The sequence below is a fragment of the Macaca mulatta genome, chromosome 17, assembly GCF_049350105.2.
Source record: "Macaca mulatta isolate MMU2019108-1 chromosome 17, T2T-MMU8v2.0, whole genome shotgun sequence".
Taxonomy (NCBI): Eukaryota; Metazoa; Chordata; class Mammalia; order Primates; family Cercopithecidae; genus Macaca; species Macaca mulatta.
Window position 1 is genome coordinate 108,103,266 of NC_133422.1, and position 22,111 is coordinate 108,125,376.

Consider the following 22,111-nt stretch of genomic DNA (forward strand, 5'->3'; position numbering starts at 1 on the left):
CTGAGTGCCCCGAACAGCTCGCTCGGGACCTGCCCGCTTCTCTGATAGGAGTTGGGGCCCAAGCCAGGTGACCACTCACATCCCACAGGGCGTGTGCCTGCTCCACGGGAATCTCCCTGTGGGCAGGAAGATGTGAGCCAGGCCTGGCTGCCCTGGAGTGCCCAGAATCAAGGCTCGGGGGAGCAGCACATGGAACTTTCCTCCCATGGCAACAATCACCACTCCGGGGTCCCGGGAGTCAGCCCCTCCCACCCCAGTGCTGGCCCGGATCAGCTCTTTCCCCATCCGCCGTGACCCCCACCTCACCAGTGAAGGAACAGAATTACCCCGGGTTTGAGAAAATCAGTTCAGAGCCCAACAGAAGTCAAAGGCGTGTCTGACTCTGGAAGGCTCATATTCTAACAGCTAAGCCACCACCAAGCTCCTGTGTCTGAAGAGCCGTGGGACCTCCCTGTCCTAGAGGCGACCACCACCGACATACCCAGAATGAGGCCAGCCACACGTGGCCACAGGACGAATACACAGGTGGACGGACTCACGCCGATGCCTGCTCTGTGGTGGGGAGGGTGCTGGGAGCCACCCAGCAGAGCTGCCACCTCCTGCCCCACCGAGGGGACAAACCAACCATCTTTCCGGAAGCTTCTCTGGGTGCCTTTTTGGTTGGCACAGTCAGAGGCCACAACTGAGTCACACCCAACTGCCTGGCAGCCAGGATGGCAGCGACCCTCGCCTCACGGGGGACAGACCGCAGCTGTCTGGCTTCTTCAGCCCCGTGATGCCATGTGGAGGCTTCGCTTTACCAGGTGGACCGCAGGGCTGCACCCACCAGGACAGCTGGTCCAGGGCCCCTTTCCAGTTGTCTGGGACACGGTGACACTGGGGCTGGTGGGCACTTATCGTCTGTGGTGTCTTCCAGTCAAGGGTGGGTGCTGGCTTCGGGGATCCCCTTTCTCTCTTCAACCTGGATGGTGCCCCACTTTGATCAGAGCGAAGTACCCAGGGGACAAGCTCTGAGTGGCATGCGGCTCCCTGAAAGGGGCCCCTCCCTCCCTGGCTGAGCGATGGGCAGAGCTCACCCTCCGTGAGCCTTCGCGTTCTCGTCTGCACCACAGGGACGGCCCCCATGTGTCTCCATGGGGATAGACAGTGCACACAGCATCTCTGCCTGTGGCCTCTGAGGCCTTAGAGGCACCCGGATCAGAGATGCTGCAGGTCACCTGCCTGTGCCTCCTGTGCATGCGTGTGGTATGTGCGAGCATGTATGTGTCGTGTACATATGAATGTGCATGCGTGTGTCTGAACGACAGAGCTCTGGGTGGGTTCTGGTGCAACTCGTCTTGCAGGCATGTCCTGGAGCCCCCACACCCCCTGGGAAGACTCCATCTCCTCCTCTGAGTGGGGAGCATGTGGCTCCCCTCCAGGGACAGATCCTAGTGCCAGCACCCCAGTCTCTGTTGCTCTCGTAGTCACAGCCGGGGCTCAGCTGCATCCACTGTGCTCCTGGCTCCTGCAGGGACTTTGGCCACACAGCAGACGCTCCATCCTGCCCTGCACCTCTCACCCCTGCCTGGTGGGGGTGCTTCCAGGAGCTGCAGCTCCCACGAGGCCCACAAAGGGCTGAGCCTCCCCTGCTGTGCCCCAGGGGCCTCTGTCCCCACCCAGCAAGCCACTGAGCAAGAGGCCAGGGCAGGAAGGGCTAGAGCCCCTCCGGCTGGTGGAGAGGAAGAGTCTCTTCCCGTCATTTATTCTGTGTTCTTAAGGTCACATCATCACTCACCCAGTGGGCAGTGGGTTTCGGGCGTGGCTCACACCTGGTGTGGTCATCAGCGCCCCAGCGTTGGTCAGGGCTGGCAGGATCTTTAGTCCAAAGGCGTGGTCTGTGAGCTCACTCCTTCCAGGCCTGGCCAGTCCCACAAGAAGAAAACAGGAACCTCAGTGCCTGGCAGAGAAAGCTCTTGGGCGGCACGTAGGTGGCCCGACCACCCTCTGACCGGTGCCCCAGCCCCTCCGCACCCCGCCTCCTTCCTCTTCTTCGTCAAGCTCTGAGCACCCTGTCGGGGCACTAGGCGCTCTCCTTCTCCCTCTTCCTGCTGGAGTACGGGATGCAGCACACCCAGCTGGTCTGCATCCTGCAGGCCAAGAGGAGGGCAGGTGGGTGAGAAACGGTCCTGGGCCGGCACTGTGGCCACAGGCACCCCGAAGCGCACTGGAGGTCTCCCCTGCACTCCGCATGCACCCCCTTTCATCAAGCACACTGGGGGTCTCCCCTGCACTCCGCATGCACCCCCTTTCATCAAGCGCAGATGGGTCTCCCCTGCACTCTGCATGCACCCCCTTTCATCAACCGCAGGCGGGTCTCCCCTGCACTCCGCATGCACCTGCTTTCATCAAGCACACTGGGGGTCTCCCCTGCATTCTGTATGCACCCCCTTTCATCAAGCGCAGATGGGTCTCCCCTGCACTCTGCATGCACCCCCTTTCATCAAGTGCACTGGGGGTCTCCCCTGCACTCCACATGCACCCCCTTTCATCAAGCGCACTGGGGGTCTCCCCTGCACTCCACATGCACCCCCTTTCATCAAGCGCACTGGGGGTCTCCCCTGCACTCCACATGCACCCTCTTTCATCAAGCGCACTGGGGGGTCTCCCCTGCGCTCCACATGCACCCCCTTTCATCAACCGCAGGGGGGTCTCCCCTGCATCTCTGCATGCACCCCCTTTCATCAAGCACACTGGGGGTCTCCCCTGCATCTCTGCATGCACCCCATTCCATCAAGCCCTCAGGGGCTGTGGTGAGTGGCGGACGAGAAGCCCAGTTTGCCGGTTTCTGCTTGAACCATGGCTCAGAGGACATGCGGGTCTCCAGAAGGATGCCTGAAGACAAAACAGCACAGAGTACATGGGCCCTGCCTCCATCTCCGCCTGGAGCCACTACATTCTTAAAAGATCAGTGACCTGGGTCTGTGCCTTTTCCTGCACACGACATCTGCTGCGGTTCGTGATTACCCCTCTGTAATCTACAGCCAAACATGCTCTCGCACTCAAACCTTGATGTGATTCTGCAAGCGCCCAGCCCCCGCCGCCTGTCCGGGAACCGTGAACAGAAACATGGCGTGGGGCAGTGGACAGACAGCTTGCAGGTGACGGCCTCAGTGCACAGTCCTCACTAAGACTTCCATGTAAAACAAACTCTTGAGAAGCTTGATTTTTCTTCCTTAATTGGCAATCATGGTGCCCATGAAGGGACTCCTGGCAGGCTGCCCAGGGCTGCCTGGGACACTGCAGGGACCTGGCACCTTGGCCCCAGCACAGGCCCTTGGGCTCTCTGGCCCCTGCACAGCTGCACATGGTGGGGTCTCTCCTGGGTCCTCTGGGGTTTCTCCTGGGGTCTCTATGAGATCCTCTTAGGGTCTCTCCTGGGTCTCTTCCGGGTCCCCCTGGGTCTCTCCTGGGTCCTCCTGGGGCTGTGCTAGGGCTCAGACCTCCTGCTTGGCTGACAGCCCTGAGTTTCTTCAGCCACCACTCCCACTCCTTGATGGAGGCTTCTCATTTGTTAAGGAGAAAAATTCTCCTAGTTAAAAGATACTAGGGGCCAGGTGCTGTGACTCATGCTTATAGTCCCAGCACTTGGGAGGTTGAGGCAGGTGGATCACTCGAGCTCAGAAGTTAAAGACCAGCCTGGCCAACACAGGGAGATCCCCATCTCTACTAAAATAAGAAATTAACTGGGCATGGGGGCGCTTGTGGCCCCAGCTACTTGGAAGGCTGAGGCAGGAGAATCACTTTAGCCCAGGGGGTGGAGGTTGCAGTGAGCTGGGAACACACCACTACACTCCAGCCTGGGTGACAGAGTGAGACTCCATCTCAAAAAAGAAGAAAAGGAAAAGATTCTAAGAAGAAATGGATGTGTGAGGCTGATTGGGTAGAATGTGTGAGGTTGTCTGATTGGGTAGAATGTGTGAGGTTGTCTGATTGGGTAGAATGTGTGAGGCTGTCTGATTGGCCAGGTTGAGCAGGTGCTTCCCCTTTTAATCTGACTCCCAGTGGGAAATAAATCATGGCAAAGTCAAACAACAGGCACTGGATGAACAACCTCCAGTCAGTGCCCGGCAGGCGTGTGACACACAGAGCCCTTCTAGATGGGAGGGGTTCATGAAAGGAGATTTAATGAAGAAATGGCCAAAAATGGTGTTCTCAAACATTAAGGCATACCAGGCTTTCTAAGGCTGTCACTGGCCCATTCTTTTGCTTATTTTAAACCAATGAGCAAATTATATCAAGGAAAATTCGGAGCTCAAATGGCAATCTGCCAGGATAGAGTTAACATGTGGACTTGTCCAAGTTCTCTCTCTTTTTATCCTGAAGTAAAATGACTGGCTATTTTAAAAAGATGTGTAGGACACAGCAGAAAGTCCAAGCATGTCAGAATGATCTGTAAAAGTAATGATAAGGTTTATGAAAAGATAATTTATGAAAAGAATTATGTGTGTAAGTTGGCTGTGATTAAAAGGGAATTATTTATATGTCTTTCTAAAGATTGAACTTTGGGCCAGGCACGGTGGCTCACGCCTGTAATCCCAGCAGTTTGGGAGGCCGAGGCAGGCAGATCACGAGGTCAGGAGATCAAGACCATCCTGGCTAACATGGTGAAACCTCATCTCTACTAAAAACACACACACACACAAATAAGCCAGACGTGGTAGCAGGCGCCTGTAGTCTCAGCTACTCGGGAGGGTGAGGCAGCAGAATGGCATGAACCTGGGAGGTGGAGCTTGCAGTGAGTGGAGATGGCGCCACTGCACTCCAGCCTGGGTGACAGAGCGAGACGCTATCTCAAAAAAAAAAAAAAAAAAAAAAAAAAAAAGATTGCTATGATATTAAATATACATTAATACAAAACTAAAGATTGGTCCCCTATGTCACCACAAAGTTTCCTTAAAGTACTGGTTTGCTCTTAATGAAATTGCAAGAGGTTTTTTTAACTCTGAAATCATTTCTTTTAAAACTGCTCAGATCTACATCTCAGAAACTCAGCTTCTGCTGTCCCTTGCAACATGTGGTTTGCAGGTCGTGTGTGGCTGTCTCAGCTCTTTCTCCCCTTAAGAAGGCCTGGGATAACAACTTTCTCCTTCAAATTTTTTGTCAAGTCCTGCAACTTTTTCCTCCAGCTCTACCTCTGCTGTTTAAGCAACGTTTTCCTTAAGTGCAGCTTCAATTTATACACTTGGCTTTTCTCGCTACATCTGAATTGTTCAACATAATCAGAAAACTTCTCATGCTGTTACCAAGAGCTGTGTGTTCCCCAAATAGTTCCCCACTAGTTTCCTTATTTACTGTCCTCTGTAATCAAGTGCACACCAACAGCCCTGGAGATGCTTTTCCTGTATCTGGCGAGGTTCCAGTGCCCTTCTCATCAGATCTGACTTCCAGGTTACCTGCATGGGCTTCCCTCAAGGAGAGGCAATCACACTGCAGGTTTTTCTGTACCTTTTGGTAACTGGCTTAAAAAACAAATATTTTATCAAGATAATTTCTCCATTATCTTTATTAAATTTTGATTACTTAAGACAACTGGGCTTTAAAAGAGTTATGGTTTTATAGCAATGTAACTTTCTGAATTGCCTGTGAGGTCTTTTGATAATCACTCTGGTTAAATGAGTGACTATTATTTTTAAATGATCCGTAATTCTGTTTTTATTGTTTTGAACCTTTTGACATCTTTCGCAGGTTTCCACAGAATCAAAATCCTACATAAAGTCTTTTCAGATTAAACAATTCGATTTGGTAAAACTGTATGGGTAGCATCATCAAATGATAAATGATACTAAACCTTCTTTCAGTTATAATTGTGAACATGTTATTGATATAAATGTTCTAAAAATTACATACATTTATATTAATATAATATCAATCATAATTTTGATAATGTCCAATTGTAAATTATATTTGTATGGGCCTGTTATCCATGTGAATGTTCTAAAGATTATGTAAAATTTATAGAAGCCTGGCAGTCCTGATGTGACACTGTCTGTCATGATTTTGGTTGTTTTCTTACAATGTTATGTGTAATAGAAATAACTATTTTCTTGTTGGTTAGAAGCTTTCATCAAATTTTAACCGTGGCTGTTCTAAGGTTTTGCATCTGTAGTCATTGTTCTGAATTATTCTCTAAAAACATTTATAATCAACTCTGGTCCAAAACTGCTTTTTGTGGAAAGGACTCTAATAAATAGGGGTACAAAAAGGTGGGAAATATTAAGAGCACAATTAATTAAATAATATACAAAAGTGGTTCCAGTTTTGTAGACTGGTTGTCAAGTTTTTTTCCAATCTGTAGTTACTGTGATGCTGTGGAGTGTGCAGTGCTCTGCGTGATCTGTAGATTCCCTCTAACAGTCCTGGAGATGTATTGTGTTGGGTGGGTACAGGAAAAGGCAACACTAGGAAAAAGAAAATCCAGATCATGCTAATTAAAAAAGAGATGGAGGCTAGGCATGGTGGTTCACGCCTGTAATCCCAGCACATTGGGAGGCTGAGGCGGGCAGATCACGAGGTCAGGAGTTCGAGACCATCCTGGCTAACATGGTGAAACCCCGACTACTAAAAATACAAAAAAATTAGCCGGGCGAGGTAGCGGGTGCCTGTAGTCCCAGCTACTCGGGAGGCTGAGGCAGGAGAATGGCATGAACCTGGGAGGCAGAGCTTGCAGTGAGCTGAGATCGCACCATTGCACTCCATCCTGGGTGACAGAGCGAGACTCTGTCTCAAAAAAAAGAAAAAAAAGAAAAAAAAAGAGAGATAGATGGAGCCTGCCAAAGCATTTTCCAACGAACACAGAAGTGTGCATGTGAGCTGACGCCCATTCATTATAGCCATGGCTGAGGGCTCTCGGCTTTCCTGGGCAGGAGCGATCCACCCGCCTTGGCCTCCCAAAGGGCTGGGATTACAGGTGTGAGCCTCCACACCCGGCCAAATGTTAAAAGTTTTTAAATTTTCTTCGTAACATCTTGTTTTGGTGAGTGTCCAATCCCTATGGGTTCTTATTTCTTTTATTTATTTATTTATTCAGATGAAGTCTCACTCTTGTCACCCAGGCTGGAGTGCGGTGGCACGATCTCGGTTCACTGCAACCTCTGCCTCCTGGGTTCAAGCGATTCTCCTGCCTCAGCCTCCCAAGAAGCTGGAACTACAGGCGCCCACCACCACGCCTGGCTAATTTTTTGTATTTTGGTAGACACAGGGTTTCACCGTGTTAGCCAGGATGGTCTCGATCTCCTGACCTCGTGATCTGCCCACCTCGGCCTCCCAAAGTGCTGGGATTATAGGCTGAAAGAAGATTTAGTATCATGTGACTGTTTTACAAAGCCAATAGAACAATTCATCCTTTTAAAAAAACCTGTAATAAATCAAGATACTCATAAACTGTTAGTTCTGAGTGGTAGGCATTTGGACAATTGCTTTTTGTATTTTTGTGTGTTGTTTAAAATAAAACACTATAGGCACATGGCCCCGTTCAATGGGCCAGACATGTCTTCCCTCCCCACACCCCTCTTCATGGCTGAGGGCCTCGGGGCCTCAGGAAGTCTTGGGGCTTCCCTGGACCTACACAGCATCCAGCCTGGGGACACGGGTCATCTCTTCGAGGGCTGCCCCGGCCCCAGGGCCTGAGGCTCGTTGTGAGAGCAGCCGGCTTGGCTGTGACACCAGCATGTATGCACAGCTTCCCACCACCTGCAGGACCCAAGTCTGCAGCTAAAACCTAAACAGGAGAAGCCAGTACCATGCACTTATCACCTCTCCCCGCTCCCTCCTCCCTCCTCTCCCTCCTCTGCCCCCTCTCATCAGGTCCTTTTCCTGGCTGACGGGTAGGAGACACAGCCTGGTTATGGGGTGAGGTGGGGCATCATGAAGCTTATCCCTGAGCCTTTCCAAGGTCCGATGTCCTGTTGCCTGCCCTCAGCCCCTCAGGCTCGGTAGATGCTGAGCCTCAGCAGCACCCAGGGAGAAGGGGGTACCGCCTGGGCTCGGCTCTGCCCACCACACACAAGGCATGGTGGGCACATCAGAAACCATGATGGGGCAAAAGTCCTCCTACCCCCACCTAGTGTGAGCCCACAAGCATCACTCACTCGTCTTCTGACAGATCTCCCACATCCATCTGGGACGGCTTCTCTTCCTTCTTGGCATCAGTGACCACCTGTGGGGAGTGGAGACGTTTAAGGGATGGGAGGTGTCAGCCACGGGCACTGAGGTATAGCCTGTGGACCTGCTGGAGGATCATGCCAGGGCACAGAGGCTGCCTGGGCCTGGATGACCTGCCATCAGACAGGGCTGTCTATTGTCTGAACATTTCCAGTTAGGGGAACCTGACCAAGGAACTGCACCCTTGATGAGGCCAGGCTCCGGCACTGAAGACCAGGTCTGGCCTGTCAGCCCAACTGTGCCACTGGCTGGCCCTCCTTGAGTCCTTAGAACTCATGTGCCCCAAGAATAGCCTTGTTGGGGGTTAATCACCAGCTCTCTCTGCTTTGTGGCATGCTCTGAGGGCAAAAGGGAGAGAAGGTGCAGTCTGGAAAATAACTGACCCCCAGGAAGGAGCTTAAACTTGCCAAGAAAGAACTTCAAGAAACTTCCAAAATGATGACTGTTCACCACAGCAAATAAATGGAGGAACATACCCCAGATATTAGTGTTGGAAGGGACCAGACAGGTCATTAAGTCAGCCTCTTCCTGTTATAGATAAGGATGATGATGGTGGTGGTGATGATACTGGTGACTATAACAGTGGTGACGATGGTGATAATGATGATGGTGATTATAATGGTGGTGATGAGTGATGATGATGATGGTGATAATGGTGGTGATGATGGTGAAGGTGATGATGGTGATGGTGATTATAATGGTGGTGACGATGGTGATAGTGATAGTGATGATGGTGATGATGGTGATGATGCTGGCAATGGTTGTAATAATGATGATGGTGATGATGATGATGATGGTGATTATAATGGTGGGGATGATGGTTAAGGTGATGATGGTGATAATGGTGATGGTGATGATGGTGATAGTGATAGTGGTGATGGTGATAGTGATGATGGTGGTGTTGATGACAGTCATGATAGTGATGGTGATGATGATGCTGGTGATGGGAATGATGGTGGTGATGTGATAATGATGGTGATATTAATGATGGTGATGGTGATGATGATGATGATTATAATGTTCATGATGATGGTGATAGTGATAGTGGTGATGGTGATGACAACGGTGATGATGATGATGGTGGTGGTGATGACGGTCATGATAATGATGGTGGCGATGATGCTGGTGATGGGAATGATGGTGGTGATGTGATAATGATGGTGATATTAATGATGATGGTGATGATGTCTTTGGGGATGATGTTGATGGTGATGATGATGATGATGATGGTGATGGTTGTGCTATGATAATGATGGTGTTGATGGTGATGATAGTAATGGTGGTGATGATGATGATACTCCATACTGAAGCTTTCCTGGGTATGAGGCACTGCTCTGAGAGCTTTCCCAAACAACCCTGGGATGCAGGTACTAATATGATTCCTACTTAATAGAGGAGACAACTGAGGCACAGGGAAATATGATGAGTTGTTTGGAGCATTTACTGACAGAACCACACATCTACCAAAGCCCGGTCTCTGAGCTTCCAGGTCTGTGCCCTTTTCACCACCCCAACGTGATCTCACAAGAGGTTGTGAGGACCCATGGGCACCTTGAGGGTTAACCCAAGCCCTAGAGTCTCTGATAGTGCCGAAGTGTGTGTGAGTTGGAGTGTGGGAGGGTAAGGAAGAGGCTAGACCAATCCTCAACACCAGAGAGCTCTTCTGGAGCTGCTGGCCCCAGGTCTCTGCCTCCCCGTCCAGCACACGCCTATTGTGGGGCAAGTTCCCAGAAAAGCCTCCAAGGCTGGCCCTGCCAGGCCCTTTCCTGACGGCTTGGGCTCTGCTTGTCTTGGGGGTTTCCGTTCTTACCTCCTCAGCGTGGTCTCCCAGGTCAATCTCCACAAACACAGATGCTTTCTGCAAATGGAAACGAGAGAGGCGTGGATGGCAGGCTTGGGTGAGCTGGAGAGGAACACTGATTCCCTGGGAGGAACAGTGGCTCCTGGCCCTTGGGGCAGCTGGGGCAGACCCTGGTGATGACCATCAGGCCCCCAGATCCTGGCAATGCTGAATGAGGGCTCCTGGGATGCTGGGCAGAGCTGATGGCAGTGTGGACTGTGAGGTGTCCATGGCCAGCTCTGGCAGTAGAGATGGAGGGGGGATACGGCTTTCTCACCCCTCCCTAATCACCTCCCATCAGGGCCCTGAGACCCCAGAGGGTTTCCTCCAACCTCATCCTCTGAGAACTGGGGCCTCCAGGAGATGGGGCACTGCCCAGAGCTAGGGAGCCCGACTGCTCCCACCCCAGCCCTATTCGACAAGGCAGCACTGCTGCCCCCACAGCCTGCCTGTGGGCCACACCCGCACCAAGGAGCAGGAGACCCGCCCGGGATGCAAATGGCTTCAGTGGCTCAGGGTTTTGCTGCCCCAAGGCCTCTAACTGGGCACCTGGACCAGCCCAGAATGTGTACCCGATGGGAGCACTTGAGTCAACTCCAAGGGCAGTGTGTGGGGGCAGGTGAAGGACTTCCCAAGAGCCCGGGAATGAAACCAAGGCCCGCCTGGCAAGCAGCATGTCCAGCCGTGTTCCCATCCCCACCACACAGCTTGGAGGGAGAACAAAAGCCACCTTCCTCCATGCAGGGCCGCATGACAATCCCCACAGCACAACGTGTTCCTGGACAGCACATCAAGCCTGGGGCTCTGGGGTTTTTCTGGGCCAAGGTCAAGCTGAGGGTACCTCCTCTCAGGGCCTCATACACCTTTAGTGACGGCACGTTTGGCAAGTGGGGGTCAGGCTGCCCTGGGATCGGGCAGAGTCTCAGAGCTTGGCCCCAAGCCTCTCTAGGGAGACAGCGGGGCCTAGTCCAGCTTCCCAGCCTGGCGCCTGCTGAGCTGACCTCCAGGCCACGGTCCTGGGCAGGCCCAGGCTCCAGCAGAACTCCTACTTGGACAGGCCTCCCATCTTACTTCTATTACTAAAGGGGAAAGCTCTTGCCTCTTTTTCCTGAAGGTCATTTAGCTTTATGGACTCCGCCTCCTGTTCCTGTAAGACCAGAGAGGTAAGTGAAGGCTGGGCTCCAAGACAAGAGGTAAAAAATGCACCGCTCCTCGGCGTGGCCCGACCTTGGCCTCCTGCGAGCCTCCGTCCGCGTGCTCGCCTTCCCGTGCCTCCTGCGTGCTGGCCTCCGAGTTGCTCTTCTCCCTCTCTGGGTCCCGTTTTCCACTCTCATGACCCAGCTTCCCAAGGGTGCAGAAGCTTTCCTTCTTGTCTTGTGCTAGGTTTTCCTGACTGCAGGAGGAGCAGGGAAAGTGGTTTGGAAGAGGTGTCATGGCAGACAGCTGCAGGCAGCTCCTGGTCTCCTCCGGGGCTGTCTCCCTGGGCTCTAGGCTGGTGCCCCTGGGGTCCGTGGGCGCCTATGAGGGGCCCTGACCCGGCACAGGGTTCTGGCTCTGAAGGGCCCCCCAGCCTGGCCTTCCTGGCTCCCTCTGCTGACCCATCTCGGCTGAAAAACTCACCCTGTACTGCCAGGGTCTGGACTGGGAACCAATTTACTTACAGCCAACCTCTAACCTTGCTCAAAGAACCAAAATCTGGTGAGAAGATGCAGCCATCCTGTGGCAGATCCACAGCTCACTCCATGTGGATACCAAATGGGCCGTGCCAGCCAGCAGGCTGGGGGGTCCGTGGCTGGCCCTGCAGTTACTCACACCAACCTGGTAACCCCTTCTGTGGTCTGCTGTGGTGTGTGGCCAGGGGCAAGAGGAATGCAACAGGCAGTGAGGATGACGGGCTCTGCCACCATCTGCAATGGTGTTGACTTGGCCAAGGGTATTGACTTGGCCAACGTGAGGATGATGGGCTCTGCCACCATCTGCAATGGTGTTGACTTGGCCAAGGGTATTGATTTGGCCAACGTGAGGATGACGGGCTCTGCCACCATCTGCAATGCTGTTGACTTGGCTAAGGGTGTTGACTTGGCCAACGTGAGCAGACACTTTCAGCTGTGCCACCCTAAAAGTGTGTGGTCTTCCCACATCAGCTGCCCTCACCAAGGCCATCAGCTTCCCTGAGCTCCACAGGGTGGGAGGCTCCGGACGCCTCACACATTGCTCTAACGCACGAACACTCACTCTCACCAACTGACTGCACCTTTGGCCACTTTGGCGACTGGACGCCTTCCTTGGTCTCCACTCTACGGGAGCCACTTGTAAAGAAGGCAGACTTGGCCCGTGCCTTGTCCATGGTGCTGGCAAATCGACTTTGTTAGATCTGAGACAAATTCTTGAGGAATTCAAGGGCTTTTAAGTCTTGTTTGATGGCAAGAGGGTGAGTGGGTGGGAGAACCAGAGCTGGGGCGGGACGGGACACGAGGTGCAAGGAGGCAAGAACTCGGCGGTACGAAGTGAGGTTGTGCCGTCCAGGGCCCCACGCCCCCTCCCTAAAGGGTCACTCGAGTTGTTTACATCCAGGGTTGGCCCAGCAGTCCACCAGCGAGACGACGCCTCCTTCCCCAGAGGGCCAAGGGGTGTCTACTGACAGGGACGCAGCTGTGACCCTCAGGTCAGGGCCCGAGTCCTGAGGACACCACCCCCTACAGGTGGGCCCCGTTCCCACCCTGAATTCTCTCTCAAAATAAGGAGGATTTCCCAGCCCTCCCATCCAGGCCCTGGGCGGGGTCTTCTCAGGACCCAGGGCTCCCTCGGTCCCCTTCTAAGTGTCTACCTTGATGCCTGGGTGCCACCCCCACACCCCACCCTCTCCCATGTCCGCCTCACTTTTCCCAGCTCCGCCTTCACCCAGGCCAGCGCCAGACAGGCCACTTACCAGCTGGCATCTTCCCCGCTACTGCTTGGGTCTTTTCCTTGATCTTCGGACTCTGGGGAGGAAGGACAGAGCCGTCAGCACCATCACACCACAGCTACCGGAGCTCAGGACCTGCCCAGAGCCGCCCACAGCCACCCACGGCAGAGCTCAACTCTCAGCCGTGGCTACGGCTAACCTGAGTTTCTCCCCCACCCGTGCCCAAGCCCAGCCCCTCCTGTATTTGCTACCAGCACTTTCCACAGCCTGGTGCCGGGGCCTTGAGCCTGGCTCAGTCCCAGCAGCTCAGCCCACCCCCGGCTCCACCTTCTCCCTGCAGGGCTCAGGGCGAGGCGTGGCCAGCTGCCTTACAGTAAACGCAAGAGGCTCCGGGACCTCTTGCCATTCCTCTTTGTCCTAGCGCAGCTGGCTGGAGGTAGCTGAGCATGAGGGTGGGAGAAGACCCCAAGACCTGCCCATGTGGCTACCACCCTCCACCCAGGCTTCCTCTCACGGACAGATGGGACCTGACACCCCTCTTGGCTTGTCCAGGAAAATCCACCAATCTCCAGGTTCTCCGGGCTCCCCGAGGCGCATCGCTGGGTGTTTCTAGTAGTCTTTTCTCGGGACCACTTTATGCCTCTGGGCTGCCCTCCGTGAGCGCTGGTCTCCTGTGCTCCGCATGGCCCAGGCCCAGACACACCCTCTGCCCCCACTGGCCCCCCGTGAAGTCGGCCACCCCACCTCTCCCGCATCCCGGAGGCCTCCCTGTGATGTGGACGCGGCGTCTCACACATCCAGGCACCTGTGGGTGCACGTGGCACTGTGCATGTCATCAAGCCCACCAAGTCTGTGCGGGGCAAGGAGCTGAACATCTGACTCTACCGGTGGTCAGCAAGGCCGGGCCCATCTCCTGGGGTCACAGGGCTGGAAATGCCTCCTGCTTTTCTCCGGCAGAATCTCAGTGGCCTGGGGGCAGCCACCAAGCTCCCGGGAGACGCGCTCCTGGGCCGTGGTCTCAGACCCCGAGGGTGCTGGTGCCTGGGGGAGGCTCTGCAGGGTGGACGTCTTTGCCGGACAGGACAAGCAGCCCCACAGAAGCCCGGTCTCCCTGCTGCGGCTCCTCCCATCATGCGGTTTTGGGCAAATCCAGCAGGTGTTGAGGGAAATGTCAGCCACGATGGGGCTCGGTCCCTCCCTCCGTCCAACCCCGGACTCTAAGTCCACACTGCGGTGGCACCGGGCAGCACTGTTCGAGACCTGCTCCCTGCCCCTACTTAAATTCCCGCTAAGCAGCCTTGGCGTAACTTATTCTTTTGAGAACTTTACACATCTTGAGGGAACCCTGCGGGGAGGGAGGTGGGGTGCAGCCTCCTGACTGCTCACACCCCCACACAGCACATCTTTGGATTTTTAAACTCAGAGAACACATATTTTTACATCATTACTTCTTACAATTGTCTCCAGGGCTTGAGCAAACCCTGAGTCCTACTGGGCTGTTTCACTTCCACGGCCCCGTGGCCACCTTTGCGAAGGGGAGGCAGAGCTGCTGAGGCCGCGGGAGGGGAGGGGAGGGGAGGGGAGGGGACGCCTGCTCGCACCTCCGTGTCAGCACCTCAGCCCTGTGCTCTGGGCCGGTATTCAAGGTGTGAGGGGGTGACTCTAGCACCATCCCCAGGCCACTGTCCGTTCGGCACACCTGGAAACATCTGAGTGGCGAGCGTGGACTGACACAGATGCAGCCTATGCGTTTCGTGGTCTAGAAGCCATCCGTGTCAAACACCGGCTACGCAGGTTCCTCACTGGTGGGCGAGGTCCGAGGCTCCCGGCAGGGACCCAGGGCCTCCTTGCAAATGGGGGGCCTGGCCATGGTCCTCTCTCCAGGCATTGGCTGGCTTCGGAGGCCCATGAGGGTCCCGGGCCTGCCCTCCTCTCACCCCTTTCGCCCTTGGCTGTGCCCGGCTGGAGCCCCACAGCTCCGCCCCAGCAGTGCAAGGCCTTCCCGGCAGCCCTGGGTGGGTTACAGGTGTGGACCTGGAATGGTCCCCTCTTCCACCCTTAGTGTTCTGAGCACAGGGCAGTGGGAGGCAGGAGGCCCGGCCCGGTCCCTGCTGCCTGTGGAAGGAAAACGAATCTCGGGCTCCAAATCACTGAGCTAAGGGGAAGAGTCAGGCTGGGATGTGTCAGGCAAACCTGCCTCCCATCCTCTTCCTAAATAAGAGCCGCAGAGATAAACGGCCACAGGCCACCTCGTCATTCACCCAGGAGGAAATGCCCTACGAGCCTCACGAGCTCTGCCCCAAGCAGTTCTGTGGAGTTTCACACGGGGAATGCAGACGGGCAGCTGATCGGGGACGGAGATCACCGTCCTCCCTCTGCTCGCCTGAGACAAGCGTGTCTGACGACTTCCTCCAGGCTGCTTATGTAAAACTGCAGTCACTGAGCCGGACTAGGGTACGAGGGACTCTCCCGCTAACCCCTCACGCGTAAACTGTGTGTTCAGTGAAAGGCTGCTCGAGACCCAGAAGAATGCAGTTCTGTGTCTCCTCTACCTACCACCTGGGAGCCCCTCCTGCCTCGGGCTGTCCCTTTCTGGACAGAACCAGCGTACCCTTCACAGGGACTGATTAATGCCCCACGTCCCCCTAAAATGTATGACACCGGGCTGTGCCCTGCCTTGGACACACGTTGTCAGACCTCCTGGGGCTGTCTCGGTGCGTCCCTAACCTTGGGAAGTGACTTTCTAACTGGCTGGGCCCTGACGTGGGTACTTTGGGTTCAGGGCCTGGTGGAGCAGCTGTGCCGTCCACCCGCTCCCCGCGGCCCCACAGCCCCTACCTGGCTCCTTGCGAGGCTTCCTAGGGTGGCTGGGAGGGTCCCCCTTGAGCTGCAGGCCTTCCAGACTCCTGCTCCGCTGAAGTTCAGAGGCCTCGAAGGCCGCCTTGAGGTGCCCGAGGGCCACTCCTGAGGGCAGGACCCTGGGGCCGGGCCGGTGCCTCCTGTGTGTGTTCCCCGTGTCCTTCTCCATCCTCCAGCCCAGCCTCGGCCTGAGCGCAAGGCTGCCACCCTCACACCCAGCCGTCCTGCAGGGAGTAGTCAGGAGGTGCTGGGTGCGCTGTTGCCAGGGGGCTGCTGTGACATCACTGGAAGGTCAGAGGCCAAAGATCGGCTGGTCCCAGGCAGCACAGGGCGGCTTTCTGTGCAGGCCGGGGCTGGGGCGGGTTCTGTGTTTTCACATCTGGTCTCTCCACCAGGGAGGGTGGGGAACCGGCACCAGGCCCTAACAAGGCTGCCTGCAGCACAGACGCGGGTCTCCCTCTGTGACGGGGTGTTTGAGTCTCTCCCTATCAGGGCAAACGGGACACAGATAACTCAGGAAGACAAAGGCAGCCCTGCGGGCAGTGGTGTGGTGCAAACGCTGCCGGCCCCGCGCCTCCCCCCAGCCACACGGCACCAGGACGAAACCCTGCTGTGGCCCGGGCTCTGGCGAGGCCTTGCCGGGTAGTCCGTGTGGGTTTGCTCAGGCGGGCGGCTTAAACAGTGGGAGCCCATTCCCTCTGGTGCCAGGGGCAAAGTGTCTCACAGCGCTGGCTCCCCCAGGCTCTCCCCTTGGCGCGAAGAGGACATATTCTGTGTCCTCACGTGGTCGTCCTGTGTGCTGCGTCCTCGATATTCCATGTCCTCACGTGGTCGTCCTGTGAGCTGCGTCCTCGATATTCCATGTCCTCATGTGGTCGTCCTGTGTGCTGTGTCCCCGTCTCCCCTTCTCATGAGGACGCTGGCCACCCGGAGTCAGGGCCACGCGCACGGCCTCGCTTTACCTTCACAATCTCTACAGCTCCACGCCCAAGCGCAGCCACACCCTGGGGTCCTGAGGGTCACGGGGTCACAGCTCCAGCACAGGGATTTGTCGGGACAGAGCTCAGCCTGTACTGAGTCGAACAGAAAATCTCCTCCAGCCTCCAGACCACGGTGGGTGGGGAGGCAACGTTTTACCTCTCGGTGTTTTTCGGTTGGGCCCGAGAATTAAAATCGGCAGATGAGCTGGAGGAAGGCATGCGCACTCCAGCACGGCCTGTGTGGCTGGGAATGGCCTTTCCTTCCCGAAAGAGGAGGAACACCCCACGGGGAAGACGCTCTCCAGAGCCAGAAAAAGCAGCGCTCTTACCCTCATGGACGGCTGCTTCAGCTCAAAACAACCCTTACAAGGGCGTGGCTTATTTGGGCGCCCCCCAGGACCCGCTTCCTGTGCCCGGGGCTCCTCAGCGTCAGGGGGAAGCAGGTGTGACCCCCAGGCCGCAGGCTCCCCTCCTTCCGGTCTCGTCTCTTGAAGAGCCCAGAGCCGCTCAGCGCCCAGGAGGCCTCAGCTCTCTGGATAAGTGGTGGGTGCAGGGTGGGAGCCCTGGCCTCACGCACACTCTGGCACTGCCTGGCCTCCTGGGACGGTTCCTCAGAGGCACCTGCTCTGGACGCTCTGATGTCGGGAGTCCCACGGATGCTGCCAGGATGGGAGCGGAGGCTGCTGTCTCTCTCCAACAAGTGCTGGGTCGTCTGGAGCAACAAGAGCAAATGGGTGTCCCTGGGGTCTCTGCAAAGCCACCTGCCGTCTCTTGGTGGGTGCATCAGTCAGTACTCGTGCTGCTGATAAAGACATACCCGAGACTGGGCAATTTATGAAGAAGAGGTTGAATGGATTCGGTTCCACGTGGCTGGGGAAGGCAAAGGCACCTCTTACATGGCAGCAGCAGGAGAGAATGAAAATCAAGCGAATGGGGAAACCCCTTATAAAACGTTTACATCGGATCTCCGACTTCTTCACCACCACGAGAACAGTATGGGGGAGACCACCCCATGATTCTGTCATCTCCCCCTGGGCCCCTCCCACAAAACAGATTCAGTCACCTCCCAGGGGGTCCCGCCCACCACACAGATTCAGTCACCTCCCAGGGGGTCCCGCCCACCACACAGATTCAGTCACCTCCCAGGGGGTCCCGCCCACCACACAGATTCAATCACTTCCCACCAGGTCCCGCCCACCACACAGATTCAATCACCTCCCACCAGGTCCAGCCCACCACACAGATTCAATCACCTCCCAGGGGGTCCCGCCCACCACACAGATTCAATCACCTCCCACCGGGTCCCGCCCACCACACAGATTCAGTCACCTCCCACCGGGTCCCGCCCACCACACAGATTCAATCACCTCCCACCAGGTCCCGCCCACCACACAGATTCAATCACCTCCCACCGGGTCCCGCCCACAAAACAGATTCAATCACCTCCCACCGGGTCCCGCCCACCACACAGATTCAGTCACCTCCCACCAGGTCCCGCCCACCACACAGATTCAATCACCTCCCACCAGGTCCCGCCCACCACACAGATTCAATCACCTCCCACCAGGTCCCGCCCACCACACAGATTCAATCACCTCCCACCAGGTCCCGCCCACCACACAGATTCAATCACCTCCCACCAGGTCCCGCCCACCACACAGATTCAATCACCTCCCGTGGGGCTCTCCCACAAAACAGATTCAATCACCTCCCACCACACAGATTCCATCACCTCCCACGGGGTCCCGCCCACGACACATGGGAATTAAGGGAGCCCCGATTCAAGATGAGGTTTGGGTGGGGACACAGTCGAACCGTATCAGTGGGAGACGCGGAGGGGCTTCCGGCCCCTATACACTCCCACCTCCCACGGCCCCGTGGGACCCTCCTGGCTGTTCCGGGAGGGGCTCCATTCTCCACGTTCCCTGGGGCTTCATGCTCCTCACCCTTCTACTTCCTCTTGGAGGGGCTGACCTTGGCCCTCCTGGGTGGACCCCAGCACAGCTGTGCCCAGAGTGTGACAGGAGCCCCCTGGCTCCCAACACTGCCTGAAGCCCTGCCGGGAAGTGTGGCTCCAGCAGGGCCGCTGGCCTCCCGGGGAGGTTGCCGCCACCTGCAGGGTTCGTCCACCACCCACAGCACTCCCGGACCGGGGCAGACCCCACACCTCACCACGGGCTGAGGAGGCCTCACCCTTCCCTGGGAGAAAGGCCTGGCTTGGTGTCCCCAAAGCCACACCTCTTCATTTTTCTTATCCCAGAGCTGACTCACAATAAAATTACCAAAAAAGAGAAATTCAAATGGAGCAAGGAAAGGAATAGAGAAGTGAGGAAATGCAGCAGCTGTCCCTAGCCATGGAGTCTTCACCCAGAGTCCCCCTTAACCCTCTCCTGCCTGGAGGTACAGCAGCCACCTGCCTGGAGGGGCAGTCCGTTCTTTCCTCCCAGGGCCTCCAAGTCACCACACCCTCCGCATTCCTGGAGATGGCAGCCCAGGCTGGTCTGTCTGCCCAGCACTCCCTGAGTGGACACCATCTCCAGCCGCACCCCACGGCCGTTGGCGGCACTCGACCCTCAGCCCTCAGCACGGTGTGACCCCACACCCTTCCTGAGGGTATCACGGGGCCAGACTCCCACCCGAGGCAACACAGGTGAATGCCACTGTCAGAGCAGCGCCGTCCATCACCAGAGACGTCAACTGTCACCAGCAATGTCACCTGTCATCGGAGCCTGTCATTGGGGTGTCACCAGCGACGTCCCCTGTCACGTGTCAGAGCGGCGCTGCCTGTCACCAGAGAGGTCACTTGGCATCAGCAATGTGACCTGTCATCAGGGCACTGCCACCTGTCAGAGCAGCGTCACCCGTCACCAGGGACGTCGCCTGGCATCAGCAATGTCATCCTGCTCCCCAGATGCCACCTTCCTCCCTGTACCCCCACCAATGCCCACATGTGCAATTCCCAGTGGGTACCCCTGGAAAACCAAGCCAGTCCTCAGAAAGAATAAAACATCTGTTTTAATTGGCCAGTAAAATACATTGCAAATCACTAGTATTTTATAAACAGAAACGTTAAGTTATAAATCCAAGGTAAAAATTGCAGCCCCAACAGCTGTGTGTCCAAAAGTCTATTTTTACATTTTCCTCCACTAGTTTTGTGACAACAAAGTTCATATCTGCCATGGAGATTAAGAGTCTGAACTACAGTATTTTCAAACAAGAACCGGGAGAAGTCAGTACAAGGACACGTCGTGCTGTGTATTCAAACGGCGCTTCCCACACACCTGCCGTCTGCATCCCGGGAGGACGCTCTGTGGCAAAGGCCTCCTCGGCGGTGTGAGGTCTGGAGGAGTCTGCCTGGACCCCATTTTTAGGATGCTCCCCTCCCCAGTAAAACAGCAGCCCCGCCCATGCCCTGCACAGCATCTAGGGGTCATGATGCAGGTGCAGTACTGGCCACGGGCCCTGGAGGGACGTCTCACCCCTGAAGCCCCTGTACCTCAAACTCAGAATTTCTTCCCTTCTTTGATTTTCTTGAGGACCTGCAGCTGGCCTTCCTGAGACAGGCTCCATTCCTGTTCCATCTGCCTTCCCGGCAGCCTTCCCTTTAGTGGGTATAGGTTTTGACGTTCTGAGTTACTTTGTATCAAAGAGCTAATTAAAAATGGTCCTTAAAAAACATAAAGAAAAACAGCTTGAAAAATGCACATTTCTGTTTTAAAAATCTTCAAACTTCCACCGGGGGGTGGCAAATGTTAATTCTGATTTTAAACCCCATTGAACAGCAAAACAATGGGGGCTTCAACTGTGGGCCCAGCAGATACCTGGAGAAGCTGGCGCCCACACTTTTCCCTCCAAGGGACTCTCTGGACAGAACCCGTATCCCCCAAGCACCAAGGACATCCTCAGACTGGGATTTCTGTGTAGTTCTGCACCTCCCAGCCACAAAACTGACTCTTCAGCCAGGAATCAAACGAACCTCAAAAGTGAACACGGAGGCCGCCTCCCACGCCGCCTGGACAGCAGGCACAGTGGGAGAGTAATGCTCTGAACGTCCTGATGTGATGAAGCCGAAAGCCAAGACGGGGCCAGCAGGCCCCCCGGGCACAGAGCCACAGAGCCCAGTGCCACACGCACCGTGCACGCAAGACAGACGTGCACGTGAGACAGACGCACACACGGCCGGAGGTGCAGGTCACAGCCGACTGGACGGGCCACGGCTCCCTGAGGCCGGCTGCGGCTAGAGCACAGCCCCCACTTCCTGATCCTTCAGCTGATCCCCAGAACCCCACAAACGAAGAGCCAAAAGCACAGAACCGAAGGACGACACAGTCCACCAGGTCACGTGGGCTTTCTGCAGGGGGTGGCGGCGGTGGCGGCGGTTCTGGAGAGGGAAGCCCCAGCGCCACTTGTCCATGGGCCGGGCGGCTGCGTCTCATGTGCTGGCTCTGCTTTTCCTTCTCTTCTCCCTCCCAAAGGCTGCGGCTCTGCACGGGCAGCTCACTGGCGCCACGGGGCGCGTCCCGCAGACTTTAAATGGAATGAGTGGAAGTCTCGGACTGCTGCCGGATGTAGTTCTGGAAGCTCTTGTCTCCGATGGGGTGCTCCCTGAAAAGGGGGACGGGGGAGGGAATGAGGCACAGCCCCCGCTGCCTGGCGCTCACCCATGGCTGCGGGAGCTTCTCCTGTTCCTAAATGTGACCACTCGCCTGCAATCCACACAAAACAGAATCGCAGAGGAGCCAAAGGGACCACAGTGCCCCGGAGGCACTTGTGGAGCCTCTGATGTGTGCACAGGGGGCAGGCGTGGAAGTGCATGTGCACGTCTCTCCCTGCAGCACGTGTGTAGCACATATACATGCGCAGACGTGGAACACGGAGACTCCGTGGCACGTGTGCAGAATGTGGACATCTGCACTGCAGTGACTGCTCACGTGTGGAGCCTCACCACTGCCCTTCCCAGACCGGACCCGCATGGTGGAAGGAAGGGTTAAGAAGGGAGGGAGGGAGGGAGGAGAAGGAGAAGGGTTGAGGAGGAGAGAGGGAGGATGGAAGGGAGGGAGGACAGAAGAGAGGAGCGAGCAGGAAGGTGGAAGTGAGAAGGAGGTTGTACAGCTGCACAGGGCGCTTGGGCTTCCCCACCCCTGAACAAGCCTGTGTGGTGGGTTCTGCCACGGTGGGCCCTGGGCACCCACTGGATGGAGTGACACAGACACACCTGCTCACTCCAGGCCGAGAGCCAGTTAGCACTTTACATAGTTTAAGTTAATCTTCCAGCAATTCAGGAGGGTCTTACAACCCTCTGTCCCATGGAGTGAGGGGAAGTGG

The 22,111-nt window shown here is 55.9% G+C and overlaps 2 protein-coding genes across 5 annotated transcripts in view; both read right to left on the reverse strand.

Annotated features, from left to right (window-relative positions):
- Window positions 1–1,767: 1,767 nt before the first annotated feature.
- C17H13orf46 (chromosome 17 C13orf46 homolog) lies at window positions 1,768–16,104 on the reverse strand. The gene is made up of 8 exons (XM_015121533.3): window positions 15,786–16,104; window positions 12,972–13,023; window positions 11,270–11,435; window positions 11,142–11,189; window positions 10,013–10,060; window positions 8,130–8,197; window positions 2,014–2,129; window positions 1,768–1,900 (listed from the first exon to the last, which is right to left on the reverse strand). Exons 1-7 carry the CDS (start codon window positions 15,973–15,975, stop codon window positions 2,063–2,065), a joined length of 639 nt encoding a protein of 212 aa, XP_014977019.1. The 5' UTR covers window positions 15,976–16,104; the 3' UTR covers window positions 1,768–1,900; window positions 2,014–2,062.
- A 3,679-nt stretch (window positions 16,105–19,783) lies between these two features.
- The window catches only part of RASA3 (RAS p21 protein activator 3), a 133,550-nt gene continuing 131,222 nt past the window's right edge, over window positions 19,784–22,111 (reverse strand). For all 4 annotated transcript variants that reach the window (XM_015121528.3, XM_077974113.1, XM_015121529.3 and 1 more), the window contains exon 24: window positions 19,784–21,391. In XM_015121528.3, coding sequence (XP_014977014.2) covers window positions 21,316–21,391 — 76 coding nt within the window. In that variant the 3' untranslated portion in view covers window positions 19,784–21,315. The remainder of the gene's footprint in view (window positions 21,392–22,111) is intronic.

Coding starts and splice junctions, on each gene's coding strand:
- C17H13orf46 (XM_015121533.3), bottom strand. CDS start 15,975: ATGGAGAAGGACACGGGGAACACACACAGGAGGCACCGGCCCGGCCCC. Junction 11,190..11,269: donor GAGGCTCGCAGGAGGCCAAG/GTCGGGCCACGC, acceptor CTGGTCTTACAG/GAACAGGAGGCGGAGTCCAT. Junction 8,198..10,012: donor TGGGAGACCACGCTGAGGAG/GTAAGAACGGAA, acceptor CACTCCCCACAG/GTGGTCACTGATGCCAAGAA.